The sequence below is a fragment of the Lygodium microphyllum genome, chromosome 11, assembly GCF_053477565.2.
Source record: "Lygodium microphyllum isolate KBCC chromosome 11, Lygodium_microphyllum_v1.1.10, whole genome shotgun sequence".
NCBI lineage: Eukaryota > Viridiplantae > Streptophyta > Polypodiopsida > Schizaeales > Lygodiaceae > Lygodium > Lygodium microphyllum.
Window position 1 is genome coordinate 129,413,650 of NC_141145.1, and position 27,574 is coordinate 129,441,223.

The window sequence follows — 27,574 nt, forward strand, 5'->3', positions numbered from 1 at the left end:
TGGATAGTGCCCAATTAAAGTGTCAAACTGATAGGGGGGATTACTGAGGTCTACAAACACTCTTTGGGGTGTGCTCTTCAGTGCTAGTACTCACTCTTTACCTCTGTAACTGACTGAAAATGTCTATGGCACCCTGTAGGAATTCAAGAGAGCTGAAATATGGTCCCCTATCTACTGTATGTCTGCAACTGCTTCTCCCATGGCACCATACATTGCTTCAGCATACATATACATGGTCTACACCATAACATCATTGTTGAGTATAAAAATGAGCATTTCTCATGGCCTTGTCACTCACATATGAGCATCATACATGCATTGTTTGTTGCATTCACTATCATAACTGCATACATGACTGCATGTGTATCTAAAGATACATTTCAGCATTGATTCTGAGTCATACATCATTGCAAGTACATCAGTGGTACATCAATATGTCATAGACATCAATTGGCATCATCATGACATGCCAATTCTCACTGTCCCCAAAATATCCCTGCACCTGCAAACAAGTTCGGGCTCCGGATCACCAAGAGGTGGGCAAAGTGCCCCTTGGGCTGGGTTGTGCATCCCTTCAGGGTCTTTGATGGCAAGGGGGGGTCACCCCTCTTTTGTCTTACCACCTCGCCTGGCATCGAGCTTTTTCCTCACCTGGAGTATACATGGCAGACATTTATTAATTAAACAATCAACATGCTATGCATGGGAGCTTGAAAGTAATTCTTTTCATGAAGTGCATGGAATTGAATTTGGGAATTGGGAGAGGGCTTACCGAGCAGTGACTCACTGCTATCTCACCTCATTTACAATGGATTTCAGATATTAGTTTATGCTCAAACAATCATCACAAGTCAAGAGATTAGGTGAGGTAATCAATAAACAGTAGTGAGAAATTTCAGCATAGAATGGACCATTTTCAATGCAAGCCTAAGAGAGGACTGAAATTAAACGGGTAGCATATAAGCATTGGAACCTTCAATAAAATGCATGATTGAATACTTGAATCTCTCCCAACAATAGGCTTTTTGGCTCAGCAATAGGATAGAACTAAAAGAGAGCTCAAGAGTCAATTACCTCTTTGATAATGAAGAAGGGCGGCTGAGAATCAGTGGCCAATGTCCCAAGGTTGCTCCCCAATGCTCCAATTAGCTTCATGATGACAAAGCTTCAACCAAAAATTGAGTCTTCAAGCTTGATTCTTCAATGGGAGAAGGAGGGGTTGAACTTCAATAGCTCCATGCATGCTTGAAGGCCATAGAAGAAGAATCCCCCAAAATTTTGCCCCACAATGCCTTCCCGTGCTCCAAACCTCTTCCAAATTGGTAGGCAAGCTCTATTGATATCTTTAAGCCCCGGGTCCCAATCTTGAAGGGAACTTGAAGAAATTCCAGGTTCTTGGTCTATGGCTATGGCTGCCCCAAATGTCAGGCCCCATTCTTGCTTCCATCTTCAAATACGGGCTCCTTGATGCTTCCTTCTTCAAAGATCCTTGTAGGCACAAACCCTCAAGATTCAGTGAGCTTTGAGCAGAATTTAGTGGATGTCCATGGCCTACACGTGTTAGAGATTTAGGGATCAAGAGATCTCAAGAAGGTGAGAAGGAGGCTTTATCCCTATATCAAGAACACCTGCTGGAAGCTATAGAAGAAAGCCAAGATGGAGAAGAAGCTACAGATGACCCTAGTTTGCTCAAGTTGCAACCCCTAAATCTGTGCCAAAATTTACGGGCTGTTACCTGGGAAGAAAGGGAGGGTCCAACCATTCATTGGGCAACTTGAAATGAGGGCTAGAATCCATGTGAAGCTCTGGAAGAGTGGTGAAGATCATTGGAGTTGGGGTAGAGAGGATCTATGGTGTTTCTCCTCCATGGAAGCTTGGTAGGAGCTTGAGAATGAGGAGAGTGAAGACTCCATGTGAAAAGTAATCAAGAATTAAACCCTTTCTAACACCTGTGACCACTGTTTTTAGAGATTTACCTTCAAATTTGGCCCAAAATGACCCATGAGCTGCCAAATCCGGTCTTCCAGCCTCTAAACTTAGTCCAAGGACTCCATTAATGCTCTGACTACTGTCCTCCTAGTCCTTGACCTCTGGGTCCTTCAGTGCTCCTCCATTTTAGTGCGTGTACCTGTGTACCTGAAGCTTCTTAGATTTTTAATTGACAAGGATGGTAAATGAGCATGTAAGGTAACTAAATGGATCAAAACTAGAGCTATGATACCACTTATCAAGAAGAGGATAGGAGAGAGAGAAGAAGAAGAAGAGAGTGTGTGTGCAGAAGAGAGAGAAAGAGAGTGACGAGGAGAGAGAAAGACTAGAAAAGGAGAGAGAAAGACAAAAAGAGAGAGGAAGAAGCCATGAAATCTTGGAGAGAGAGGTGAAGATAAAAGGAGACTTGTATTATAATTTGATGGTCAAAAATCGAGTCCCTAACACCTTATATACCAGCCAATGTAGCTAGTATTTTCCCATTATTAAATCCCCTTCTCTTACATATATGAGCTTCTCTCTCTCTCTCTCTCTCTCTCTCTCTCTCTCTCTCTCTCTCTCTCTCTCTCTCTCTCTCTCTCTCTCTCTCTCTCTCTCTCTCTCTCTCTCTCTCTCTCTCTCTCTCTCTCTCTCTAAATGGAAAATTGTTAATGAAAGTATAAAGACAAAATATTAGTACTTTTTTTTTGGCTATGTGGTTGTTAATAGGTTAAAGGTTTGTGAGACATTGTAGTTTGAAGATAGAGGTTGGCTATTGGAGGAGCTTGGATTTTCAAAGGGAATGAATACATAACAAAAGGTGGAAAATTTCAATGATTATAAAATACATGGTAAGGTTGCAACCACTCTTTTTATCGTTAAGAAATGGCACCTAAATTGAAAGATAAGAGACAAGGAAACCTTCTTGCATGGGTTGGGATTGAAAAATTAGCCAAGCATCCTTCTAAAAAGGTAAAAGAAAATATGGATAATGTCGGAGGCTCAACTTCAGTTAATGTGTTATCTTCAAATGAATCATTCAATAACATGTCACTTGAAGAAAGGGCTGAATTTGAAAGGAAAAAAGGACGCTTACTTTTTTAGGAGGATTGGCTAGACCAATTTAAATGGCTTGTTTATGATACAGATGAAGTAAAAATGTATTGTAAATTTTATTTGAAATATCCTCATCCACATAGTGCATATTCAAAAGGAGGATCTATAAATTTTAAGATTAGCAACTTAAAATCCCATGTTCACCCATCATGTCATAAGTTTGCTATGCAAGCTATTTTCCTTGAAGGAAAAGACTACATTGAAAAGAGTGTTAAAAAAATAAGAGAAGTAAAAGATGAGGCATTACTTTCATTATTTAGAACTGCATATTTGATTGCAAAGCAAAATTTGCCATTTTCTATGTTTCCTAAAATGATAAGCTTATTTCAAGATTGACATGCACCATACACTAAGTGCAATAGAAAAGGTTTTGGCTAGTCCATGGTTTGGTGTTTTAATTGATGAGTCAAATGATATCTCCTCACATGGACATATGGTTATTTATTTATCATATCTTGAGGCTGATTGTGTTCCTAAAACAAGCTTTTATGGTATCATACATGTGCATGATGGCACTGCAAGATCTTTGTTTGAGGCTATTATTAGTGAGCTAAAGAAGTGTAAGCTAGATTTATCTAGATTTGTTGCATTTGGGTCTGATGGATGTTCCACAATGGTAGGAAAGGAGAATGGTGTCCAAGCATTATTGAAAAAACACGTTAATCCATTTTTAACATCAATTCATTGTGTTGCCCATCGTAGTACGAGAAAAACTTATTAATGCTATAGCTTCACATTTTAATGTTAGCAACGAAGAGATTAGAAGGGTTGCAAGCTATGCAACAAGATTTGGCATGTCCCATTCTTTGACTAGAGCATACTTTTGATGTGAGATGGTTAAGTAGATATAGAGCTATTAGTAGAGTATGCAAGTCTTTAGATGCAATACTTGAGATCACAAAAAGAGAGGCATTGCATATTTATGAAGAATTGGTTAAGTTCGAGTGTGTTTATTGCTTACATTTCTTAGCAGACATTTTGAGAGGTTTAACAACATTAAGCCAAATGTTTCAAAAAGACTTTGTAGATGTCACAACTATAGATAGTCTTGTGAAGAATGAAATTGTATCCATAACACAATATTACATTGATTGTCCTCCTCCTGATGTGAATGCATTAATTGTTGGAATATATGGATATGATATTCTTCCAGACTATGGGCCTAAAAAAGGATATTTATACACATTAAGAGGTGCTTTGCATGGGAATAAATTTTATGAGCATGATTTAAAACATAAAATTAATGGAGAAGACTTTAATAGGGCCTTAGAATTTCACATTGCTTTTGCCAATTTAGTGGTAAGTAACTTGAATTCTCAATTTCAAGATAATTCTATACTTAACTATTTAAAAATAATTGTGCCTACACAACATCCAATACATGAAAAGGCATTAAACAACTGTGGAACCCAAGAGATAGATCAATTAACTTCATATTATGGTTTCCCTAAAAAGCTAAATATAGCAGAATTCCCTACAATGACAGAAGTTGATGAGTTTAAGAAAGAATTTAGAAATTTTAAGCATCAAGCTTCTAGAGATTGGATACGATTCACATTGCCAGAGATAACTTCAACACTTGCTTGCAATAGTATGTGGAGGGATGCTTATCCAAATATTCTTACTCTTTGTCAAGTAGCTCTTGTCCAATGTTCGAGCATTACTATTTGTGAGAGAGATTTTAGTGCTCGAACTGTGATAAAGAGTAAGCTACGTAATCGTTTGGAGATTAAGAGTTTAGATGCATTAATGAAATCTTTATTGAAGGGCCTTCTAAGTTCACTAATATGGAGTTCATTGAGAGTATGGACTTATGGGCTGAAAAACACATCAACATTTATACACAACACAAGGAAATTGCTCATTGATTTTGCAGTAAATTTGCATATTGATAAGAGCAATTACTTTTTTATGGCCTATGATGATTTTGAAGTCACCGCATTATTTGCACTTTTGTTGTCTTGATTCTTTTGACTTTAAACCATTTTCTTATGTTAAACTTATTTTTTCCTTGGTTTCTTTTATCTTTTGAATAAAAATCTTTCACATTTGTTTTTTGATCATGCTTACTTTTAATAAATTATGCTTGAACTTGTTAAAAACTTTTTTGTTTATAATTTTGGTTGTACTTCATTACGCTCTCTTTCATGTTAGTTTTGTTTTTTCTTTTTGTATCATGGTTGCTTTCAAAAAAAAATGTGCTTAACTTTTTTTTTTTTTTTAATTGCTTATATTTCATTATGTTATCTTTTATGCTAGTTTGGTTTTTTTCTTTTTGTTTCTTCTATGCTTTAACTTCTCTTATTTTGGGTTTCTATTTTATATGTTCTCTTTACTTCTGCACTTATGATGTATATACTTCTCTGAGGCCATAGACTCACTAAGAGACATAGAAGCCACTTGTATATTTGTTTTTATCTATTAAAATTTTAGATAAGTAATATAGATCAAGTTGCTTAATGATCATAATGGTTTTCATTTCTAAGGTATAAGAGATAAGTAATTGAACAAATTCTAAGGAAAACTTTGAAATATAGACCCTTTCAAATAATGGGAAAAAAAATAATTATCCTTTCATTAAAGATTTAAAAGAGAATTTGACCAATTCAATTTGTAAGATCAAGGGAATTGAGCCGATTCAATTTAGAATGTAAAGGTTTTGGATGGTTCAAATTTTACAGAACCGCCTTAGACTAAGAGGAGAAGAATCTATGTTAGGTTCACAATTTTTTTTTTCCCAAACACTGCAAGTGACATAGCTGTGTACGGCATGCACCGACCATGCGTATAGACTAAACGAGTTTATGATGACAGGTCTAAAGCAAATGGTAATTGCTAAGTAGCAAGTAAAAGAGCAACCAACTGCATGACTCAACCAACTTACGCGATGATGGCAACAGTTGAAAGGTATGCTTTGATACCACCGTTAGGGTTCAACAGCATGGTCACACAAGCACTCGCAATGAACAAGTGAACAGCAAGAGAGAAGAGAGTGCTTGAATTTCACATTTACTATGTGATTAATATAAAAGTACAATCCTTAAGGTACTATGTACCACACCCATGACGAGTGTTGACACCGAAGAAAAAAACCCTTTGGCTAAAAGGTAAAAGTGTCCGTGGATAAGGGAATGTTAACACCAAAACTTGAAACATTAAGTCTTTCTTGGCATCACGAGGCAAAAATTATGAATATATCAAATATTTTATTTTGTATTGTACTTCCAAAATAACAACAAACATAAGCATTCAAGAATGTACCAAGCGATATGAAATTCCATATTGCCATGTCAAGAAGGTAGTAAAAAGAATCCCAATTTTCATGGTCCTGGGATATTTGGAACCCTAAAAAACTTTATTTTGAATGTCCATTAAAGACATGAATTTTAGCTTTTGTATGTCACAATATTCATGTTTTTGTAAAGTCTTGTTGAAGTGTATTATAATAAAGTTACAAAACTTCTCATCTTTAAGTGCAATGCAAGATGTCTTGAGATGTATATAATGCACTTAAAGATGTATTGGGATGTCTACAGTAATATTAATTCTTAAAAATTAAACAATGAAAGGAAACATTCGTAGTGACAATATTCATGTTTTTTGTAAAGTCTTGTTGAAGTGTATTATAATAAAGTTATAGAACTTCTCATCTTCAAGTGCAATGCAAGATGTCTTAAGATGTATATAATGCACTTAAAGATGTATTGAGATGTCTATAGTAATATTAACTCTTAAAAATTAAACAATGAAAGGAAACATTTGTAGTGACCAAAGATGAGTAATTAAGCGAAAGGAAACATTTTTGGAGAAGCTAATCTAAGATTGAGAAAAACGAAATATCTTGGTCATGATGGTTTACCTAAAGGATTCACATGGTAATACTTTATCACCAAATACAATGTTACAAGTATTGTGCCTCACATTGTCAACTATCATGATGGTTAATTTACATAAAGCATGCAAGTTGGACTACTCACAACAAACACCCTTGATATCATAGTCTCTACAACATATTTAAGCATGCTCTCGATCTAGCTCTTTTATTATTTACAACCACAAATCCAATTCCACTCAAGTTCTTTGGAATACCTTCTTAGTAGCTCTAGCATTGAGCAACAAGCTCTTCACTATGGTGAAAATGTTATGAGAATGCATTGACATCATACGCTAATATACCTAAGATATATGTTGAGCCTAGTAGATAAAGTCTTCTCACATAATCATGATGAATGATTGAAAATAACCAGCCTACAATGTGTAGGTGAATGAAACAAGGCTTCAAACACAAGGAAGAGATCTACTTGGTGGAAATCATCCCAACATGAGCATACACACAAACAACACCTCGGTGCAATGCTACTTGCATCTGCTTTTAAATCAAGAGTTCTTACCTGGTTCATTATTTTAAGAAACCTCGTGTATTGTTAGACTCTTGTTTTCATTGGTTCAACTATAAGCAACTTGATAACACAGAATCCAATCTACATACCTTGGACTAAAGTTGTAGTTGTTCTTGAAGCATACCTCTCAAAAGAAGTCTTAGTAGTAATGGGTTTTTTATTTTGGGCGACAGGCTCACCTAAAATCACTACTACTTTCATAGCATCATAATAATTTTCCTTTGATAACACAAAATGACCTAAATATTCAAAGTAGTGTTAAATAAAAACATGTTTTCTTTTCATCTAACATATAAAGTAGTGCACCTAATTTTGGAAACTTGTAACCATGACAATTTTAGAAATTGCAACACTTAATATGCCCACACATGGCCTTAACATATTCAGCAAGACTTTTACCTACAAATTCTAAACAAACCATATGTAGTATGGACACCCAAATGCTTCACACAAGACACTAGAAAAAGGAAAGTACGGGTTTTTATTGAGGACCTAGCTATCTTAACCAACCACTTATCAATCCCAGATGTCAGTTCTTTTCTATGAAAAAAATGTCTAAAAGTTAGTAAGGTTTAGCAACTATATTTATCTCCCTTCACAACTGACATTATAATGTACTAGATTTGGCCAAGACCCGCTAGCTCAATTGGTAGTGAGATGATGTGCTAAACCCTAGGTCAAGCGTTTCATTATCTCAAGCAGCAGCAAAGGCAACTTGTATACTGTAAAAAATGATTATTGTTCCACTTGGCTGCTCAACAAGATGGACATTGTAATCAGACACTGCACTAAGCTGGTAGTCAAGGGTTCGGGCAACCTTTGGTTACAACTACTGATGTAAGCCCTAATATTCACTTATACAAAATCATTTCACATCCAATGCATACAAGGTTTGTACATCAGACTCAGTATATAAGATACTGTGTTTCTGCAATATAAAAGACCACACATCAAGACAAACAAAGCTCTTTATGAGTATCTAGCTAAGCTCAGCTTTATCATTGAGTTTTCCACTATCTACATCCAAAAATAGTAAGCGGCCTAATATCTTTTGATTCATACTTAAAACATAATAAATACAAAAATATTGTTCAGGATTATTCCCATACAGATCAATAAATTCTCCAACATAGTTTCTACAATATGACAAATGAAGCATCCAAGGCTCTACTACAGTTACGAAGAACAAGAATGCTAATAATGAACACCCCTTCACATCATGAAGCTTGTAACTATAAGAGGTCATTTTACAAGCTTTCATGCATTCACACGTAAGCAACCTTTTCACACTAATTGCAGTGGATAGGTTTCAAGCCAACCAATATGCGTTGGGATTTTTTCATGCATTGATGCATGTCCGTGAACCATACTATCTTCATCGAAAGGACTTAGGAGCACCCAAACAATATAAAACATTGCCCACACTTGAGAAATCATCTGGAAGCTCTCATAAAATGAGGCATCACATTTTCTTTAGAACCAGATTCTTGACAGTTCCATCACAATTGACACATACTATTTAGCACCTGACCTGGTGCATCTATAAGCATAATGAACCTGTATAAATGTATAACCTCTGCATGACAAAGGTCCTAACCAGTTCCAATTTTAGGCCACTCTTCAGACAGGTACCATCAGCTTAAATGTCCAGATTTACCACATGCAACTGACACGATATTCCAAGAACATTTAAGACTCAACCATAGGCTCAGGACCAAGAGTGTCAAACATCATGGTTGCTGGAGTTGCTGAAGGGGAAACTGAGTTGAACAAAACATCTTTGATTACCTGTACAGGGTGAAAGAAACCAATCAGTTTCAAGCTTACAAAATTAATACACATCCAGTCTTTATGAATGCCACTTACCTGTGACATGAGCCCATGAACCTGTTCTACTGTTATCTTGCTGCTGTCTTTCGTGATTTTAGCTAGCTGTGATTCTTCCTGCAAGCTCAAAAGATACAGAATGTTCAACCGAGCAGGCACATCAAATCAACATGTGAAGCACAATTCACTTAAACACTGGAAAATGAAGCCAAAAAAAGATCGACTGTGGTCCTGCCTCTCTATCTGTGGTCCTGCCACAGAGAGAGAGGCAAATGATGACTGAATGCCATGTGAAGGACTTATGGTCCTTCCAAAATGTAAAAGTGAAACATAACAAATATTTAAAAGGAGGGGAGAAATCTGGCATTGAATTTGGGGACAAAAAACAGAGGTTAACAGACCACAAATTAAGACCTCTACATGGAAGGATCATTAACACCTATACATACTGAAGTAAATGGAAGAGAGAATTGCAGCCAGCCAAAAACTTTGAAGTAAAACTTGTAAAAACCCATTAACAGCAGGACCGCTACTCTTAAAATTCTAATTTACCTATGTACCCATCACACACGATCATGTAAGAATCTGAAGTCCAAAATCTGCTAGCTTTTGTGAGTTTGGCCTTACAAGTACGATTCAGTGCCAATGTCCTCCCTTTATGGTGGACTAACCAAGGCAAAAATGCACTGTGGAGCATTGACCCTCACTATCAAGCATGTAGCCATGCTGCTATCACCCATGACTCTACTGACGTTTCACCTGAGTGATGCTTGCACAGTGCTTGACCCCAATCACCCACGACTCTATTGACGTTTCACCTGGGTGATACTTGCACAGTGCTTGACCCCAAAGTTCATACTGCCACTATTCATCCCATGCTGCAGCAGGATCTACATGCATTTTAATATTTTTCATGCACCACCTCCAATCTTTGCTTTTACATGTAACACACTACGGCCTTCCTGTCTGGTTAAGCGCTCATCCCCATCTTTACCTGCCTGTTGAGATGAAGATATTTTGAAGCTTCAGGCACCAAAATTTGCATGGTACCTTCACACATTTAGTTGTGTTGATCTTTCAAGTTTGCTTCAGTTGCCTCAATGTTTGTCTCACACATTCAAACCACTGACATTTTCATTGTCAATCATTTGAAACTTGTTACATGCTGTATATTGTACTAGGGAGAAGTCTTTTGGTTATCCACATATAATATCACATCTTAGTGATTCCTGCAACATAAGGCATTCAGGGCAAGTTCTACTCTTAGCAGCGGCAGTGCATGTGATCACTCGGCATAAATCCAACAACTTCATGATCTTGTAAGTGTGTCTTACCAGTAGTCCCTCCAACCATCCATGTTAAGCCACAAAAAATTAAGTTAAAAGTAATTCTTAAATTATTGGTAAATATATTCAAACAGCCCCCAAAAAAAATCCATTAAAGAATGATTTAAAACCAAAAATTTGGAGTTTTTGGTAGGACAAAAGTCCTACAAAGTTCTGAGAAGGACCATTGGGCAGGCCATTCTTCATCACTTCTAGTCCATCAACATTGTGCCTTGTTTTTGCCATACCATTAGCCATCAGGCATCACTATCAGCCACCACCAGTGTCATCCCTACTGCCACATCGTCATCATCATCCTGCTAGTACAATATCCCTGCTGCTGTTTCTGCTGTCCAAGACAGATGCATTTTGCAGTTTTCCACTGCCATGATGCTGATGCAGGTCATTTGCAGCCATTCCAACTGGAGCTAGACAAATCCCTTGCAATATTTATTTGCTTCTGTTGAAGAGGTCCACAATTCAGGATACAAACTCTGAATACTAAGCTGGTTAGGATACATGCTGGTATACTACATTTGATTCACCTGAAAGAGCCATATAAACCCCAATCAATAAAAAAACAAAACAGCACTGAAAGAGTAAACCGGTCCTCATTTCTGCCCGATGGGCATCCCCTCACTATCCCCGGTCACTCACCTCCCCATTCAGCAACCTTCCAGACGCAGGGATTTCCATCCTCTACTTATGGTGCCCCATCAAACACTCCATGGATCGCTCCTACACAAGGACTTCCATCCTTTGCTCCACGTGTCCCTATCTCTCCTCCATGGGCTACTCATGCAGTCACCATGCCTGTGCCCAATCAATCCATGCCCACATATGGATCCATTGTGTACACTTCAAGCATGCATGGTGGGCACTCTAAGATTCATTCCAAAGGGTACTCCACTCACCCACCCTATCCACCCTACCCCCATTACATACATCATCCATCCTACAACACTACTGCTCCTGTTGCTACGACCAAGAATACCTTAACGGATAAGACTCGTTTCAACAAGTTGAATTTCAACACTTGGTCGAGCTTCATGCAATAGGTGCTTGAATCTCAAGGACTTTGGAACCTAGTATCCTTGACTGGATCACCCTAAGCGCATCCATCAATGGAGAGCCCGCAAAGCCACAACCAATGTTGAGTTAATGCAAGAGTCACTTCTTGAGTTTCACTCTCAATTACAGCATTTTTCTCTTGCATCTAAGCATTGGAGTCATCTCATTGACCGTTATGCAACACGAGATCACATTCGACATATCATTCTCGACTTTGAGCTTCAAGAGTTTTCCATTAAGAAAGGGGATGATCTAAAAGTCAAGTTGGCCAAATTGACAATTACTTACTAAGTTTGCCACTACTCGCTCATCGAAGTCAAATGACAATCAGGTTATATTCTTTTTTAATAAGTTGCCTGAAAAATACTTCCATTTCATTGAGCACATTATCTCATTGCCCCGATTGCCTATCTTCTATAAGTTGAAGTGTCAGTTCTTGCATTACACAAGGCTGCACAATCAAGTCCCCAAGAAGTACTCCACACACTCTTATTCAAAGAGGGGTCTGGTTGCCTCTTCTTCAAAAGGGAAAACCAAAGGTAACAAAAGCTCTCAAGATGTGAAGGCAAGTCAAAACAAGAGTGACATCCTTTCTCCAATGAAAACAAAGAAACAAAACCCATCTAGCAACAACTTCCTAATAAATATAGGATTTGCACACACGACTAGAGATTGGGCCATGTGGATAAGGAGTGTCGTACCAAAGCCCAAGGAAAGCCTCAACAAACAATGTAACTGCCTCCACTCTTGCTAGACAATCCAATGGGGCTACCCCATTTGCTCCCCCTTGTCAAAAAATGACTAACAGAAGAAGGCTCTAATACAATATTGAGAGAGAAGAGAAACTCAAAAACACAACAAGAACACGATCATGATGTGTTGAATCATGCTACGAGAAGAAAAGATGATACAACAGAGCCGAAGCTCAGAAGATGACTACACTGTCCTATCTGAATCAAGCAGCAGCACCTGTGGGAAATCTGCACAGTGAAGGGAGCAAAATGCAATCCTCCGAGTAGTGGCCTATAAAAGTAATCACTAGAAAGTGAAGAACAACTATCGAGAGAGTAAACCACAGTCCTTCGATGCCATCAAAGATAAGGAGAACGATCACCAGCCGTCAAGGGAGTGAAGCACAGTCCTCAAATGCTTGGAGGTGGCCTGGGCAGCAAACACAAATCTTAGAGGCCAAAATGCTAAAAATGCAAATGATATCATTGATGCTAGGCTGTGGATGTTGTCACCAAGTGCAAGACTGCTGATACTAGGTTACAGGAGATAACACCAGGCTGAAGAAAGAACTCCAAACTACAAAACACAAATGCCAAGGTGACGCCGCGCAGATGGAAGTTGATGCTTGCTAGTGGAGAGTCTTCAGATAATGAAAACACAAAGTGGATGATGATGCCAACATGTGGAGACTGACACATGGATGCAGAAACTTGATGCGAAGTTGGAAAAGATGTCACCAAGGTGTGAGAAGCCCTCCCAATTGCCAAACGCAAATACCAGGGTGATGCCAAATATGGAAGAGGTGACAGTTGCTCGTGGAGATACTCCTAGAAAACGCAAACAAGAACCTATCTCCAGATGTGGGAGAGATGATGCCAAGTAGGAGATAGTGGAAGGCAACCACAAATTGTGATGTCCTCCGATAGGGGTGTGGGCAACAACGGCATGGAGAGAGAAGAGTGTTGAAGTCACGAAAGAAGAGGGGTGAAGAATGACTGAAGTGGCAGTGGTGGTGGTGAAGAATGGATGAACCGACTGCCTATTTATAGACACAACTTGTCTAGGGTGGTGCACCAAAGTAGGCGCCCATTGATAAAATGACAAAAATATAGACACCAACCCTTTTTGGGACTATCAATGCAAAACCCTAACTAAAATGTGCAAACTAAAGAAGTGGTTTCTCAACACTTCTATCCCAATGGCCGCTAGACATACAGCACACGAATAGTCTCAACAGCTTGTATCTTTCAAACCCCTAAAGGATTAGTTGATTGGTCTATTGGTTCCTCACCCATTGCACTCGTTACAACCATTCCTAGGTCATCCTCTACACCTCCATCTTGGACCACTTCTCCACCTCCTTAGACATTTCATTGGCAACGACTTGCTAATGGAAGCCCGCAATAGTAGCCATATGCATCCTTAGTCTTTCCTTCTTCAATCTTCTACTGCCTTCACTCATACCTACTCTCATTGCATTGTTTTTCATTTTGCTTTCATTTTTTGTTTTGTTTTGCTCTAAAGCATCTCACTACTAACCTCTATTTTACAAATTCTAATCTCTTTTGTAAGGTTTTGTATTTCAGTGTAGGGCTAACATGCAAGTTTACATCGGTCCTTCCTCGACTAGAGACATGGGATGCGCACCATTCCTTTCATGGTTTCATTTTCCTAGGAGATTTGCTATTCTACCAACATGGAGGCTTCCCTTCTCGAGATGGATCATACAACATCTCTTGATGATATCATGGCAGTGACTTCTACCTTGTTCTTCTAGTCCAAGTGCTTCGTCTTCGTCTTCCTCTCTCATCATCATGATTCTTAGCACCACACAAAGACTAATACCAAGCTCCTCTTTCTCCTTCGACATTGACATGGAAGGTTGAGAGGGGTTTTATACCCTTTCATAGTATTCTACAAGATTCAACACTTGTCTTTAACATCAACCTTTCCCCCCTATTGTACCTTCTCCTTGCATTGCATAATCATCATCCTTGTAAAGGGTACTTGGGCAAGTGAACAATTTTCCCACAAGGGACATTGTTCATGTGGCACCTACTACATGTGCATTCTCATCATGTAGCACACCACTATGCATCTCATTATGCAAAGCACCCCTAAGCAGATCCTGAGTTGTCTCCACCGGTGGTTCTCACCACTACACCACCTTACTACTTCATCACCCTTTCCCTTGATATCGACACCCTTAAGTAATTGGGTTAGCTTGTTTGTTTTGTGATGTGTTGGATCTCAACATCCCTTTTCCTTCTCCCCATACGACATTGTTGCTTGAAAGGCCACAAACCATATCTATTCTCCACCCAAAAAAAAAAAGTTCGATGTAATTCTATCCACATTTGTAAGACTTGGTAGGCCACTAGGGACAACCGACAAGCACCCTTTGTTCGATGCCTTGGCCTCTCTGGAGTCTGGGGTAATCACCATAGTTGCCTCCATACGTGGTACGAAACGGTCCATACGGTACCGTACGGTACGATTTCGTACGAAAAAACTGGCCTATTTCGGCCACCTGGCCTGCGCGTGCTCTTTCCGCGTATTTTCCTGCGCCCCGCGTCCCGCATTTCCTGCACCCCCGCGTCCCGCGTTTCCTGCACTTTTCCCACCATCATCCATGCAAAACTTAATGCTCCTCTTTGGATTCCTTCCAGGCTCCAGCTTGCAGCCCTCTCTTTAGAGTCTAGACTTTGGATTTTTCTCTCTTTAGACTATGACTGTTTGAACTTTGAACTTTGACCCCTCTCTCATCTACAAAAGGTGCTCCTCTCCTCCATGCTTCCACACCAATTCAGCAAGCACTTACAAGTTACCATTCTCATCTTCCTCTTTCCCGCACCCTATCAAAGCATTTGCCATTCTCAAAGAGTCAAATCTTATATCCCATCCCCTCTATCCCATACCCTATCAAAGCATTTGCCATTCTCATCTCCCATTCCCTCTCTCTCACTCTTCCTCTTTCAACGTTACCCCACAACTTTATCCCAACCCTCGGGCCTCTCGAGTCTCCCTTTCAACTTTCAAGACTCAAGTTTCAACTTTCAAGAGTCCGGAGTCGAGACTCAAGCATCTCTCTCTCTCTCTCTCTCTCTCTCTCTCTCTCTCTCTCTCTCTCTCTCTCGTGGGCCTCTTTATTCGTCATCAGCACCATGACTCGTGAGAAGCACGAGGCCTTCAATTTGCATGCGATCCATGTGGAGAGGGACACAAAGAAGTCCAACTCCCACCAACGGGAAGCGCTATACAAGTGATGCAACTCAGCTTCTCCAACATCTTTCCAAGACGGGGGGGCAAGTTGCTCCATGCAAGGAGATCCCTCGAAACATTGTGGAGGAGATTCTCGCCAAGATGAGAGAGGGATCCACAAGAGGAGGAAGAAGTGGCTTATCGGAACCAACTCCTATGCCTACTAACGAGGAAGAATCCAATGTGGGCGTATCTTCAACCGATGCGAGAGAGGCCTCTACCATTAGTGGTGGGGGCTCCACATCCGCATCCGGCTCCGGTAAAAGACAGAGTGGAGGCTCATGCGGTGCCGGAGAGACAATCGTCTCTCTCTCAAGCACCCGATCATGTGTGTGGATCGGTAAAGGCAACGACTTGCGAACATTGAAATTGCACGCACGGTGATTGAGTGCAATCTTGCATTCAATATGTCCTAAAGCAAGAGCAATGGAAGAAGATGGTAAAAGCCATTGCCAATGTGGGTCCATGTGAAGAATGGACCGGTGTCACATACAACGACATGAGGACGAGAAAGATTGATGAAGAGAAGGAGAGGATTGATAGAGCCCTTGATCCTATTCGGGCCGCATGGATAAAATACATATGGAGTGATCGTAAGAAACAGGGCATCATCAACATACTCGTCTCATGTCCACTCGGCACTTACTTTTTGCGGGCCATAGATACCGGCAAGAGGGGGAGAAAAACGACGGGCGCATTCATATACATAACTTGTAATTTGTAAATTGTGGTTGTAGGTGGGCCTCTCAAATGTAGTGCAAGTTGTTACCGACAATGCATCGAATTGTCGGCGCATGGGCCGTTTGCTTGAGGCCGAGTTCCCTACCATTGTGTGGACTCCATGTGCAAGTCATTGTTTGGACTTGCTCATGGAGGACATTGGGAAGCTCAAGTGGGTGAAGAGGGTGGTCCGCAAAGCTACATCAATTGTCACATTCTTCACGGTAAAGGTAAAGGTGCTTGCAACGTATCGTGAGCATAGCACACTTGAGTTGAAGAAGCCTTCTTCAACTCGCTTTGCTTACATGTGGTTATTGTTGGAGCGCCTTTATGAGGTGCGGTCCGCCTTGCGGCAGACAGTGGAGTCCACTTTATGGAATGAGTGGGATCAGCATGAGACAGAGGAGGCCAAAGCTATGCAGCGCTTGTGCCTTAATGAGCAGTTTTGGCAAAAAGTCCGTGCCATTGTCATTGTCGTGACTCCCTTTTATAGGGTGTTACGTATGAGTGATTGCGAGGGGTCCACCATGGGCCTTCTCATTCACTTCTTTAGAGCGGCATTGGCGAAGGCACGTGCTTGTATAGTGATCATAGAGACACAACGTGCACATGTTTTAGAGATAGCAAAGAGGAGATGGACGTGGATGCATAAGCCCATCCATGGTTTTGCCGCATTGGTACATCCAACCTACAAGTCACCCACAGTCATGGATGATAGAGAGTTCCATTCAGACCAGCTTGCTTATTTGACTCGTGTGGTCCCTGTTGATGACCACAATGCAGTGCTAGAGGAGCTAGGATGCTATGTAGATCAGAGAGGGCATATGGCTTTTGCTTCTCCCACTTGTTGGAGAAGAGAGTCACTTGTGAAGCCTTTATTTTGGTGGCAAAACTTTGGATACGCACTGGAGACCCTTCAGCCCTTAGCCATGAGGGTCCTTGCCCAGGATTGCTCTTCGGATGCATGTGAGAGAAACTAGAGTGCCTATTCTCTCATTCACACAAAGATTCGCAATCAGCTTAGCACACGACAATTAGAGCGGCTAGTCTATTGCCGCACTAACTTACGCATGATGAGGGCTATAATAGAGCATGGGTAGTCCGAAGTAGGTAAAGTTTAAACACTTAACCATAACATTTAAAATTTGTTGTTTTAACTTTTAAGCTTTGAACTTTGAAGTTTAAACTTTATACTTTACAATTTAGACTTTAGCATTTAGTATTTACAAAGAATCATGATCACTCTTATGTGCATCACTGCATTGATGATTGTGTAGGTGAATGTTGATACATTCAAGTTGACGGGGACACTCTTCCGAGTGTACATAAGGAGGTGGACGAGGAGGAGATGATTTTTACAGAGCTCTATAGAGAGCTTATAGCAGCAGATACTCGTGACACTCGCAGTCAGCGTGCTCGTAGGCGAGGAGTTCGAGTAGGTGGTAGCAGGGGCATGGTCATTCGACGCCCTCCATCATCGAGGAGGGGTTGTTCGAGTGGCTTGCAGACATAAGTAAGGCGGGGCTCTAGTAGCTCACATCCTGTGCCTCATGATGACATCCCCCCCTTGCCTACACATCCGCCACCTAGGGAGCCATCATTTGATGATGATGGTAACCTCATCAGTGAGGATGAGTATGAGTCTATCTCATCATCGAATACCGAGGAGTCATCTTCAGACTCTCTTGATGAGCATTCAGATGGTTCTGATGATGATGATAATGATGATAGTAATGCCTCATGATTCATCATTCATATGACATGTCACATAGGTCTCTCTTTTCTTTGTATCAGATATACTAGACTGTAGTTGTATCGAATGTTTTGCGTAGCCCATGCGACCGCGATGGTCACCCTCATGTATTCATCTTATTCTGTAATGAAATGGCTATTTCCACTATAAACATGTATTTTATGATCTATCATTTAATGATTTATGGTTTTTGTTATTTAAAAAATCATATTAATTCTTTTTCGTACTAATATCGTACCGTACCTTATAAAATCATAAGGTACCAATTAGTACCGTATTTTATCGTACCGTACCGTATCGTACCTTTCGTACCTGACAACTATGGTAATCACTTAGACTTCCTTTCTAAGATAACCATCACCTCTGTAGTCTTGGTAGGCCACTGGACACCCGACATGCATCTTTTCTCCTATGCCCTGGTTGCTTTGGGATGGGATGCCTTGGGGTAAAACTAGGCTTGAGCTTTTCTTCCAGTTCCTTTTTGGTTACACCACCTTACTACTACCCTTTCCCTTGACATTGACAACATTAAGTGATTGGGTTAGCTTATTTGTTTTGTGATGTGTTGGATTTGAACATCCCTTTTTCTTCTCCCCACACGGCACTATTACTTGAAAGGCCGCAAACCATATCTATTCTCCACCCAAAAAAGAAGTTCAATGTGGTTCCTTCCATATTTGCAAGACTTGGTAAGCGACTGGACAGCAGACGAGCACCCTTCATTCGATGCCTTGGCTAGGCATTGCGCAACCTACATGCACCTTTTCTCCTATGCCCTGGTTGCTTTGGGGTGGGATGCCTTGGGATAAAACTGGGCTTGAGCTTTTTTTCCAGTCCTTTCTTGGTTCCAATTTTGGGCTAAGAGGAGATGTTGAGCTAAAAATTCATTACCCATTGATTAGCTCTTCAAAACAGCCCCAAAACAATAAATTACCAAAAGTTTCATTAAACGGGGAGCACTTCTAGAGAGTTGATGTGTCCCACATGCAAAACCCTAATTTGGGAGCGTCCTTCCACATCTACAAATAGATAGGCTGCCCACCATTCAGCCCAATCCTTACATGCAAGTTTCTCACTCTATGGTGCAGATTTCAGCCGTTAGTCACCTTCTTCTTGCTGCCCAGCCTTTGATGACCGCAGTCTGACAGCCCTTGGCTCCCAGTCTACTGCTGCGACATGCTGCCAGGAGGTCCCCTTAGCTGCATTTGCAATCTTGTTGCCATCGCCAACTGATTTCCACTCTCTGGCACATTCCCAGCTTGCGTTTACACCTCTTGCTGCTGGTCAATTGGTTGCTGCCCCTCTCCAACACCTGCTGCAGCTGTGTTTTGCTGTCCAGCAGGCCACCTCCATCATCCGACACCTACTCTACTCTCGCCTAGCTGTCTACAACATGCAGTGACCAGTTTTCAGCCTTCCTCCACACTCCCACAGCTCCAACTAGAGGTTTCAGCACTCACGATCCATCTCTGATGGACGTCATCACTCATCGCTTTGCCCTTGACCATTCTATACACTCTTAGATTTATTTACTACATTGATTCATCCACTTCAAAGTTCTCTTCTCGCTCTGTTGGTGTCTGTGTTTTTTGTGTCTTTGTATTTTGAGTTTTGCCTTCAGGGTTTGTGTTTATTGTGTTACTGTCTAAGTTATTGTGTTTTAGTCATGTTCCTACATTTTGTGTTTTCTCAATGCAAACCCTAGCATATCCTCACAACACATGGATACAGACTTGCTTGAGTTCCAAGTCCACATCTGTACCTCCAAAGAAACCCTCTTCACAATGGTCATCCTGTTATAGAGCTGACCTAACTCCAGCCATATCTCTCGAGCATTGGTTAGAAGCTTGATATGAACAATCACAGTGGTTGTGCAAGAGAGCAAATGCAAACATTCAACTTGTCCCACTAGGCCTGTACCTTTAATAACTTTGCTTGGTGTCAAACCGTCAACGGCCTTGGTTACAACCTCCACCAAATCATAAGACTCCAAGATGACAAGGATCATCACCTACCAAATGCGGTAGTTCTCCCCATCTAGCTTTTGAGCCGGCAGCACTGAGCCTTACAATCCATGATAGTGCATGTCGATTTCGAAAGACATGGTCATCCAAATAACATACACAAAAAATGGGCAACCCCCTCTAACACCGAAAGGCAGCTTGATAGAGCTTTCTCCACTCATCCTAAACCTACTTTAACCCATTGGAGGCAATTAAAATCTAAAATCTGTTGTGAAAGGCTAAATACACAGCCTTCCTAAACAACAAATCCTACACAAAAACAGTAAAATCACTTCCTTCCCCACACGCCTGTTTACTTCAGCCTTGTGTCTGCATGCAACCCTCTTGCTCTCCCTCAAATGCTGAAAACATAGCCTTGATGTTGGGCTGAGACTTGCTCTTCAGATCTGCCCATAATCAATCAGCCCTTCAATGTTGCTCTAATACCATGTTAGAGTGCAGCAAATGCAGACACATATGACCAAACTAAAAGAAAAAATGAACATGGAGAGAAGAGAGACAAAAAGAGATGTAGAAAGCTGAAGACTGCAAAGAATGAATGCTAAATATTGGAGGCCAATATGTATAAAGGGCAGTGTGAGCATAACAAGCCAGAGATCTCTCCCAACCTGCACAAAAACGGAAGTATGGCAAACAATAAAATAATCATAAATCTGGTGTGAAAAATACAGTCTGCCACATGGCACATCTGCCTAACCTGTCCAGCCTGCCCGACCTGCCCAAACTGCTGGTGACTGCAAAACTACTGTCCGACCTGCTCCTATACATGGTAGGACTGCATTAACTGCCCTAATCTGCCATGTGCATGCATGTACCTGTCCTGAAGGTGACCAAATCTCTAACAAAGACAAGCAACACTCATTCTGCACACAAATGGTTCAAATGATACCAAGGGTGAATTTGGTGGAGTACAGTGCAGAAGCAACCCTCCAGTGTGAAAATAATTGCAACTGATCGTCTCAGCAAGCCTACATATAATTGGGACTCGCCCATACACCAAGGCTGTGTCACAGCCATACTCATTAAAGCATGCTTTGTATGAGAGCTCAAGCTGCCTTTTCTTAGAATGTCTCAGACTTAGTTGCTGGTTTACTAAAAGATGCAAATTGACACGTTTCTGATGTATAGTCATCTCACCATGACCCAAATGCCAGTTGCGGTTGGAGTCTGGACCAAATTGAGCAACTGGACCAAGAATTGATGCATCAATGCCATACATAAACCACATGCATTCAAGGGCTAATCAGCAAATCCTTATTTCTATATCTTCTAACAGAATATCCCTTCTTAATAAACTTGCAGGCTGCTTTCCAACCCTAAATTGTAAAACCTCTCTTTTGGATATATTTTTGTAGTCACATTAAACCACTTATCAAAAAACCACTTCATTTGAACACACATATGTACTTGTAAGGCTCCTCTTCTTTGATAAATTGTTTACGTTGCCTTCATACATGTGTTTCTACTCCTGTACTTAGTCTCAATACTTATTTCTTTGCCTTGGTTATGATTGGTTGGCTGCTGTCCGTGTAAGAGTGTGAGCCACATGGTGGCTTTGCACATCCAGCTGTTCACATGCTTTGATAGCTTGAACTAACAATACCATGATTTGCTTCTTTTTTCTTCTTTTTGAGTTGGATTCGGGTTACAGTGGAGAACTTGTGATTGCCCAATGCTCATTGGTCACCATTGTAAACCACATGGGCAGAGCTCGAAGGGACCAAAACTTAATGCAAGGGTCTTACACCTACCATTCAAGTAATATCTCAGGCATTACTTTGGTAGCATACCAGTTTTGAATGGAGAAAATGTGGAAGCACCTAAGCAATATGAGTTTAGCTAAAATCTCACGTATAACCAGTATGGATCTCTAGTCAATATACAAATTGGTCCCTTCAAGTTTCAACACAAAATGCTTGAACACCACAAAGCTGACTCATTTGTCACCTTGTTAAGGCCATATAAGCATAACAAAGGATTGGCAAATTATCAATACCTCTCTTTTCCTCTGAGAAGGAGCAAAGAAGGCTCCAACACGTCCTGAATGTGCTAGATGACTTTCAGCTTGTTCTAGCTTCTCGGCTGTAAATTCAAAAGATATGTTAAATAATATGCTGCTTAATTATGTGATCTCCTTCAAATAATAATGATAGACCTCACCTAGATCTGAGACTTGACCGGCAACATAGTCACGATTTCCCAGAAGTGGAGATGATGAAAGCGTGTTCACCCAATACTTATTCCAAAGAAGATCAAGCAAATGTGAATCTAATGATGACTTGAAATATGTAATATCCAGAGAGTAGTACTGCCATACCAGGTACCAAATTAGGAGGATCTCTTTGGAATCCTGATACCAAAACTTCACGGAAAGAAATTGTGGAAGTACCTGTTTGCAATGGACACCAAAATCTTCTATTTTGTTAAGAGGAATAGTCTGATATTCTGATGGTGGCTCATCTGGTGGCTTGTATCCCTGTGGGTAAGTTCGGAATGCACCAATTTCTACTTTACCAGCTGAAACAGTTCTAGTTGGATCAATCACAACAGCTAGAAATGGTTCCTGAAACTTCTGATTTAACATCTGAGTTGAAACATCTATTCCTGAAAGCCAGCATCCATAACCAGGATGGGAATGGTACCAACCCACCACATTCTCTTTCCGTCCAGCCTACATAGAAAGCACCAACCTCAGTTTTTCTGAATCGTGTCTACAAGCACAAATAAACAAGAAATCTTAACCGATCTATAAGCATAGATGCATGCAAAGAACAATCTTCTCATACAGAAAGCAAAAAAATTACAAGATCTATGTCCTTGAAATTTTGATTTTCTTAAAACTTCTTTAAAGTTTAGATGTATACAGTCTCTGGCACCTGCCCGGTGCTAGAAGTGAAAAAAGATAAGTGCGACAAGCTTTGACTAAAAGCCCCGGTAAACAGCGGCAGTAACTCTATGCTGCTGTGCTTATAGCACCAATTGTGCACCTCTTTGAAATCAAGATACATTGTAGAAAAATACATTTTTGCTCACATGGTTCTAACCAAAAAATGTGAAATGTCTAGTCAAGATTTGCAATGGAGTCATTCACTTATCTAGGATTAGGCATGTATATTAAAACCCTTAATAAAAGGAAGTCCAAAGCTGCTGTTACAGATTAGGCTGGGAGTGCCTTTAATACTATCAAAAGCAAGGGGTTATATGGACTGTATCATGTGAAGCTCCATTCAGAATGGTGCTTTGTTTGGAACCTTCTTTAGAAGAGCTTTTATCTGCCAAATTGACCTAAGCTTAAATTGAACTGCAACAAAGAATAGGTGCATCTGGCTACTGGGTGCTGGGTGCAGATGGATCCTTGTACATGGTGCAGATGGACCCTTGTACATAACTCAAAACAGTTTGTATACCCGCTTCACCTTTACTTGTCAACCTTTGGTCCTTTAACTTCTTCACTTGATAGCCAAGTTCACTAAGATACCAACTGATGGCACTAGTCTCCTATGTGCACAACTCCCAAAAAAATAAAAGAATCCAAAGGCGAAAACAATTCTCTACACGCATGCACACATACACACACGCACATACATATATGTATTTGTGTACTTACACGTACACCTGTGTGTGTGTGTGTGTGTGTGTGTGTGTGTGTGTGTGTGTAACTTGCACGTGAAAACTTAGCCTCTAGACTTAATTCCAGCCAACAATAATTAAAAAAATTGAAAAATGCATGGCCCCTTTGCAAACTTTGCCCATGCCCAATCCAATTTTTTTATTTTTAACCTCTTTGAGCCTGAAATTGTTGAAACTTTCCACAAACCTTAATCTAGGGCATTAAATCGCTTAAATCTCTAAACCCCATGGCACCAAAAGTCCATTCCAAGGGCCTATTTAATATCCTTGACCAAGATCTAACTCCATACTCCACTAGCACCAATCCACACAACTTTTGCCAATGTCCCCCATTGCCAAAGCTAGGATTGCCTTGTCACCATGACACACATTCAACTTAATCTCACACGTGCACTGTGCACAACTTAAGTGTCCCAAGAGCCTTAAGTTAAAAATTCACAACCCCGTGACGGGTTGTGTTTGATGTGGCTCTTGGTCTCTAAAGACATTTCACTAGCACATTGGGAAGATAAGATTTGATAGGTATAAGTGACATATATCTAGTAGCACATGTTAATGGATAAGGCATGAAGAACTAGTGAAGTTGTTAACAAATTAGATGGGTTGATGTATGTTGATAGCAGTAAAGGCCGATCTGGGAGAGATTTAGGCCCTAATACCAATTATAGGATGGATATATTTATTTATTTATAACACACACACACACACACACACACAAAGAAATGACTAATTGATCGAAACAAACATAATAGCCCAATTTACAGGCTTGGTGGCTTTACCTTCTCATGATGTCATTGGAGGAAATCTCTACGACCTCACTAATAATGTCACACAAGAAAAGCATCAAATCTAACCTTGAAATGTGACGTGACCCTCCGCAATCGCAACTAGCACAATGAACTTGACCACATTCACACTCCACGACTCTTAACACAATAATGTGTGTTCACACACGGAGGAGCAAATATTGAACACACTGAAGACGTGTGAGATTGTATTGGCAAATCTACTATCAACGACATTTACCTACTTCATCTTCAAACCCTACTACACATATTCTTCCCTCTCTTCAGCCCAACTCTTTCACATCATCAATATATGTCCATTTGATACAGCATAGGAAAGTGCACCTTCATCATGGCAAACTGACCATGGCAAAAATCTAGAGCTCTTTACTAGGATAGGGCTACATACCTATGGGATGATTGGCAATCAATGTCTTCATCTCAACTAGGCCTACTAGGAAGTTTGCATGTGTCATGACATTGAACTATTGACAAGATATATAGTAACTTATAAATTGAAGTGTAAATCTACAACTCAAGGACTTGCCAATCTCTTCTAAAATATGCAATGGCAATACCAATACATCTCCCATTTTGATGGCTCTACCCTACTCAAATGATCAAATAAATAGCAGGTTGCATTGAAGGCATTGAAAGAGGGAATAGGCCATTAGGCCATTTGCCAAACTTTTACTATTTTTTATCAATAACACATGACAGCTACATGATATATGGTACACCACATGGGCAAACACATGGCACCATATGATTGAGCGCAACAAATTCTACTAATTTTCTTGAGCTAGAAAATTATGACCCTCTCTCTCTAGTTATTCAAGGAAAATGAGACGTTTATCTCAAGCCAAGAAGAAAATGCATTTGTGAGAGAATAGCATCTTCTTGGACATTTTTGAGAGGTTTTGCGACTATAAAATAAGTAAGAAAGTAAAAATTAGACTTTCCATTGTCTAGAAGTTCTAAAATGAGACATTTCTACTACTTGTTTTCTTTGTCATTGCACCATCTAAATGCCAATTCTCTTCGCAAAGCTCTTTTTCTCTGTCTAAACACAAGATTGCAATCCAAAGGAACAAACAATGGGTATACATATGTGTTGAATGTGAGCCCGCATGTAGAAGTAAAAACACAATTATGAAAGGAAGAAAGAAGAAAGAAAGCCATATTAACGTCTACTAAGGCCAAAAATGGCCAATGAGACAAAACCATGTACAATGATAATCGTCAATAGATGTCAAAGTGTGAAGTGCTAAATTATAATCACTATGCAAAGACACTAAAGTGATGTACAATGCAATGACCATATAGCAATACAGCAAGAAGATGATGGGGTGGATATATGGAGTATTACATGTCTAGCTCTATCACTAAATATGATACACTGATAACTAGCTCCACCCAGTCGGTCAAGATCAATAGGTAGAGTATGTCATACATCCTGATGAGATAGTATGGGGGTGCATCCAAACATTCCCTTAGCTCTATCAAGTATTGTTCGTGTCACTGACAGATCTCCCTCATCTCTCTCTCGTGTAGCTTGTGTCTAATATCCCTACACTTGCAGTTGACATATTGCTCTGCTCTGCACAACTCTTTGGATTGTCACCCCTCTCTATGTAGGTGCAATTTGTGTGTTCACTATCTAGAAGAAATAGGTGAGTTGACTATTGGCCCTCTCTTTGCAGCATGCCTATATGTAGTAATGATGTGGAGCCTCTGAAACTCAACTAGGAACTAGCCCAAATAGCGCTAGTCTAAGGACTCTAGCCAAGACTATGTTATACACCATGCATCTATAGATGTAGTGCTCCTCGCTCTCCACCTTCTCTTGGCATAGTCTACATATCCGCTCAACTTTGTGGATACGGATTGCTCTCACAATCTCAATCTCAAGTTGATGAGAGACGACTCTAAGTTGGCCAATGGCCAATCACATCTCATGCAGCATGTATGCGCCTAGGTATCTCAATGAAGTTATCTATTGTAGTCCTAATAAAGTGGTCCCTATAGAATAACATCTTCAAGAAAAGGGACTATTGGGTTGAGTGTCATGAGGACATGTATTTTTGAAACCTCACTTAACATGTGGATTAATTTTTAATTACATGGTTAAGTAAATGTTACACATGCGAGGTGTAACTGGGGTTAGAGTAAATTTACGAGTCTGAGACTTGAGGAAATCACGGGATGCCAAAGGCAAAAGTTACTATAAGTTATACCGCACAAGTACTTGGTGGTATCTAGTGCCTTCCTTCTGTGAATGGGTGGTAATTCCCTAATTACAACTTAGTTACAGCAGTAATATTTATTACAAAACTAATAAATGCAAATTGGTTTACAATCTTTGACAATGAACACCCTATTGGTCCCAAAATTGACGCCCCTTTCAGTATTTATTTAACTTAATTGAAGAAGAAGTTGATGTACAATGGGATTCTCCCAATCCCTTTTGGTATTCCAACTCCCCTTGCTGTCCAAAATGACTAGCAAGTCTTCAATCTGATTTGCCCCTTGATTCGGGCAGCCAATTGGCCTTCATCTACTTTGATGAAGATAAAAAATACCCCAAATTCATTGATTTGCTGGTCCCTCCACCTGAATTTGAATGAAAACAGATTCAACCCTATTGAATCCAAGTCTTGGAGCTTCCAATTTCTGGCAGCTTCCCGAGGCTCCTGCTAAACCCTAATTTCTGCTTCAGATTAGGGTTTACAACAGAGAAATCTGAAATTTCTCAGCCTCTGGTGATCTCAATGCCGTAATCTTCGGAGCAAGCTGTGAAAAGGCTAGGAGATGAGAGAGAATGCTGAGGAGAGACAAAATTCAAACTTTCTTCGTGAAGAACTGAAGAAAATATTTAATTTAGTGTTGTTACCCTATCTCAACAACTTGTAGATGCAAAGAACTGAAGAAAATCAGTCATTTACTGCTACTGTCCTGTCTC

The 27,574-nt window shown here is 40.2% G+C and overlaps 1 protein-coding gene across 2 annotated transcripts in view; it reads right to left on the reverse strand.

Annotated features, from left to right (window-relative positions):
• Positions 1-8,604: 8,604 nt before the first annotated feature.
• LOC148029373 (COP9 signalosome complex subunit 5-like) overlaps positions 8,605-27,574 on the reverse strand; it is a 53,101-nt gene continuing 34,131 nt past the window's right edge. Inside the window, exons 3-7 of one of the 2 annotated variants that reach the window (XM_087688177.1) lie at positions 22,587-22,868; positions 22,358-22,505; positions 22,194-22,279; positions 9,351-9,428; positions 8,605-9,272 (exon numbers count right to left, since the gene is read on the reverse strand). In XM_087688177.1, coding sequence (XP_087544303.1) covers positions 9,174-9,272; positions 9,351-9,428; positions 22,194-22,279; positions 22,358-22,505; positions 22,587-22,868 — 693 coding nt within the window. In that variant the 3' untranslated portion in view covers positions 8,605-9,173. Of the gene's footprint in view, positions 9,273-9,350; positions 9,429-22,193; positions 22,280-22,357; positions 22,869-27,574 lie in introns of both variants that reach the window. The other variant, XM_087688176.1, reaches the window with a different exon arrangement.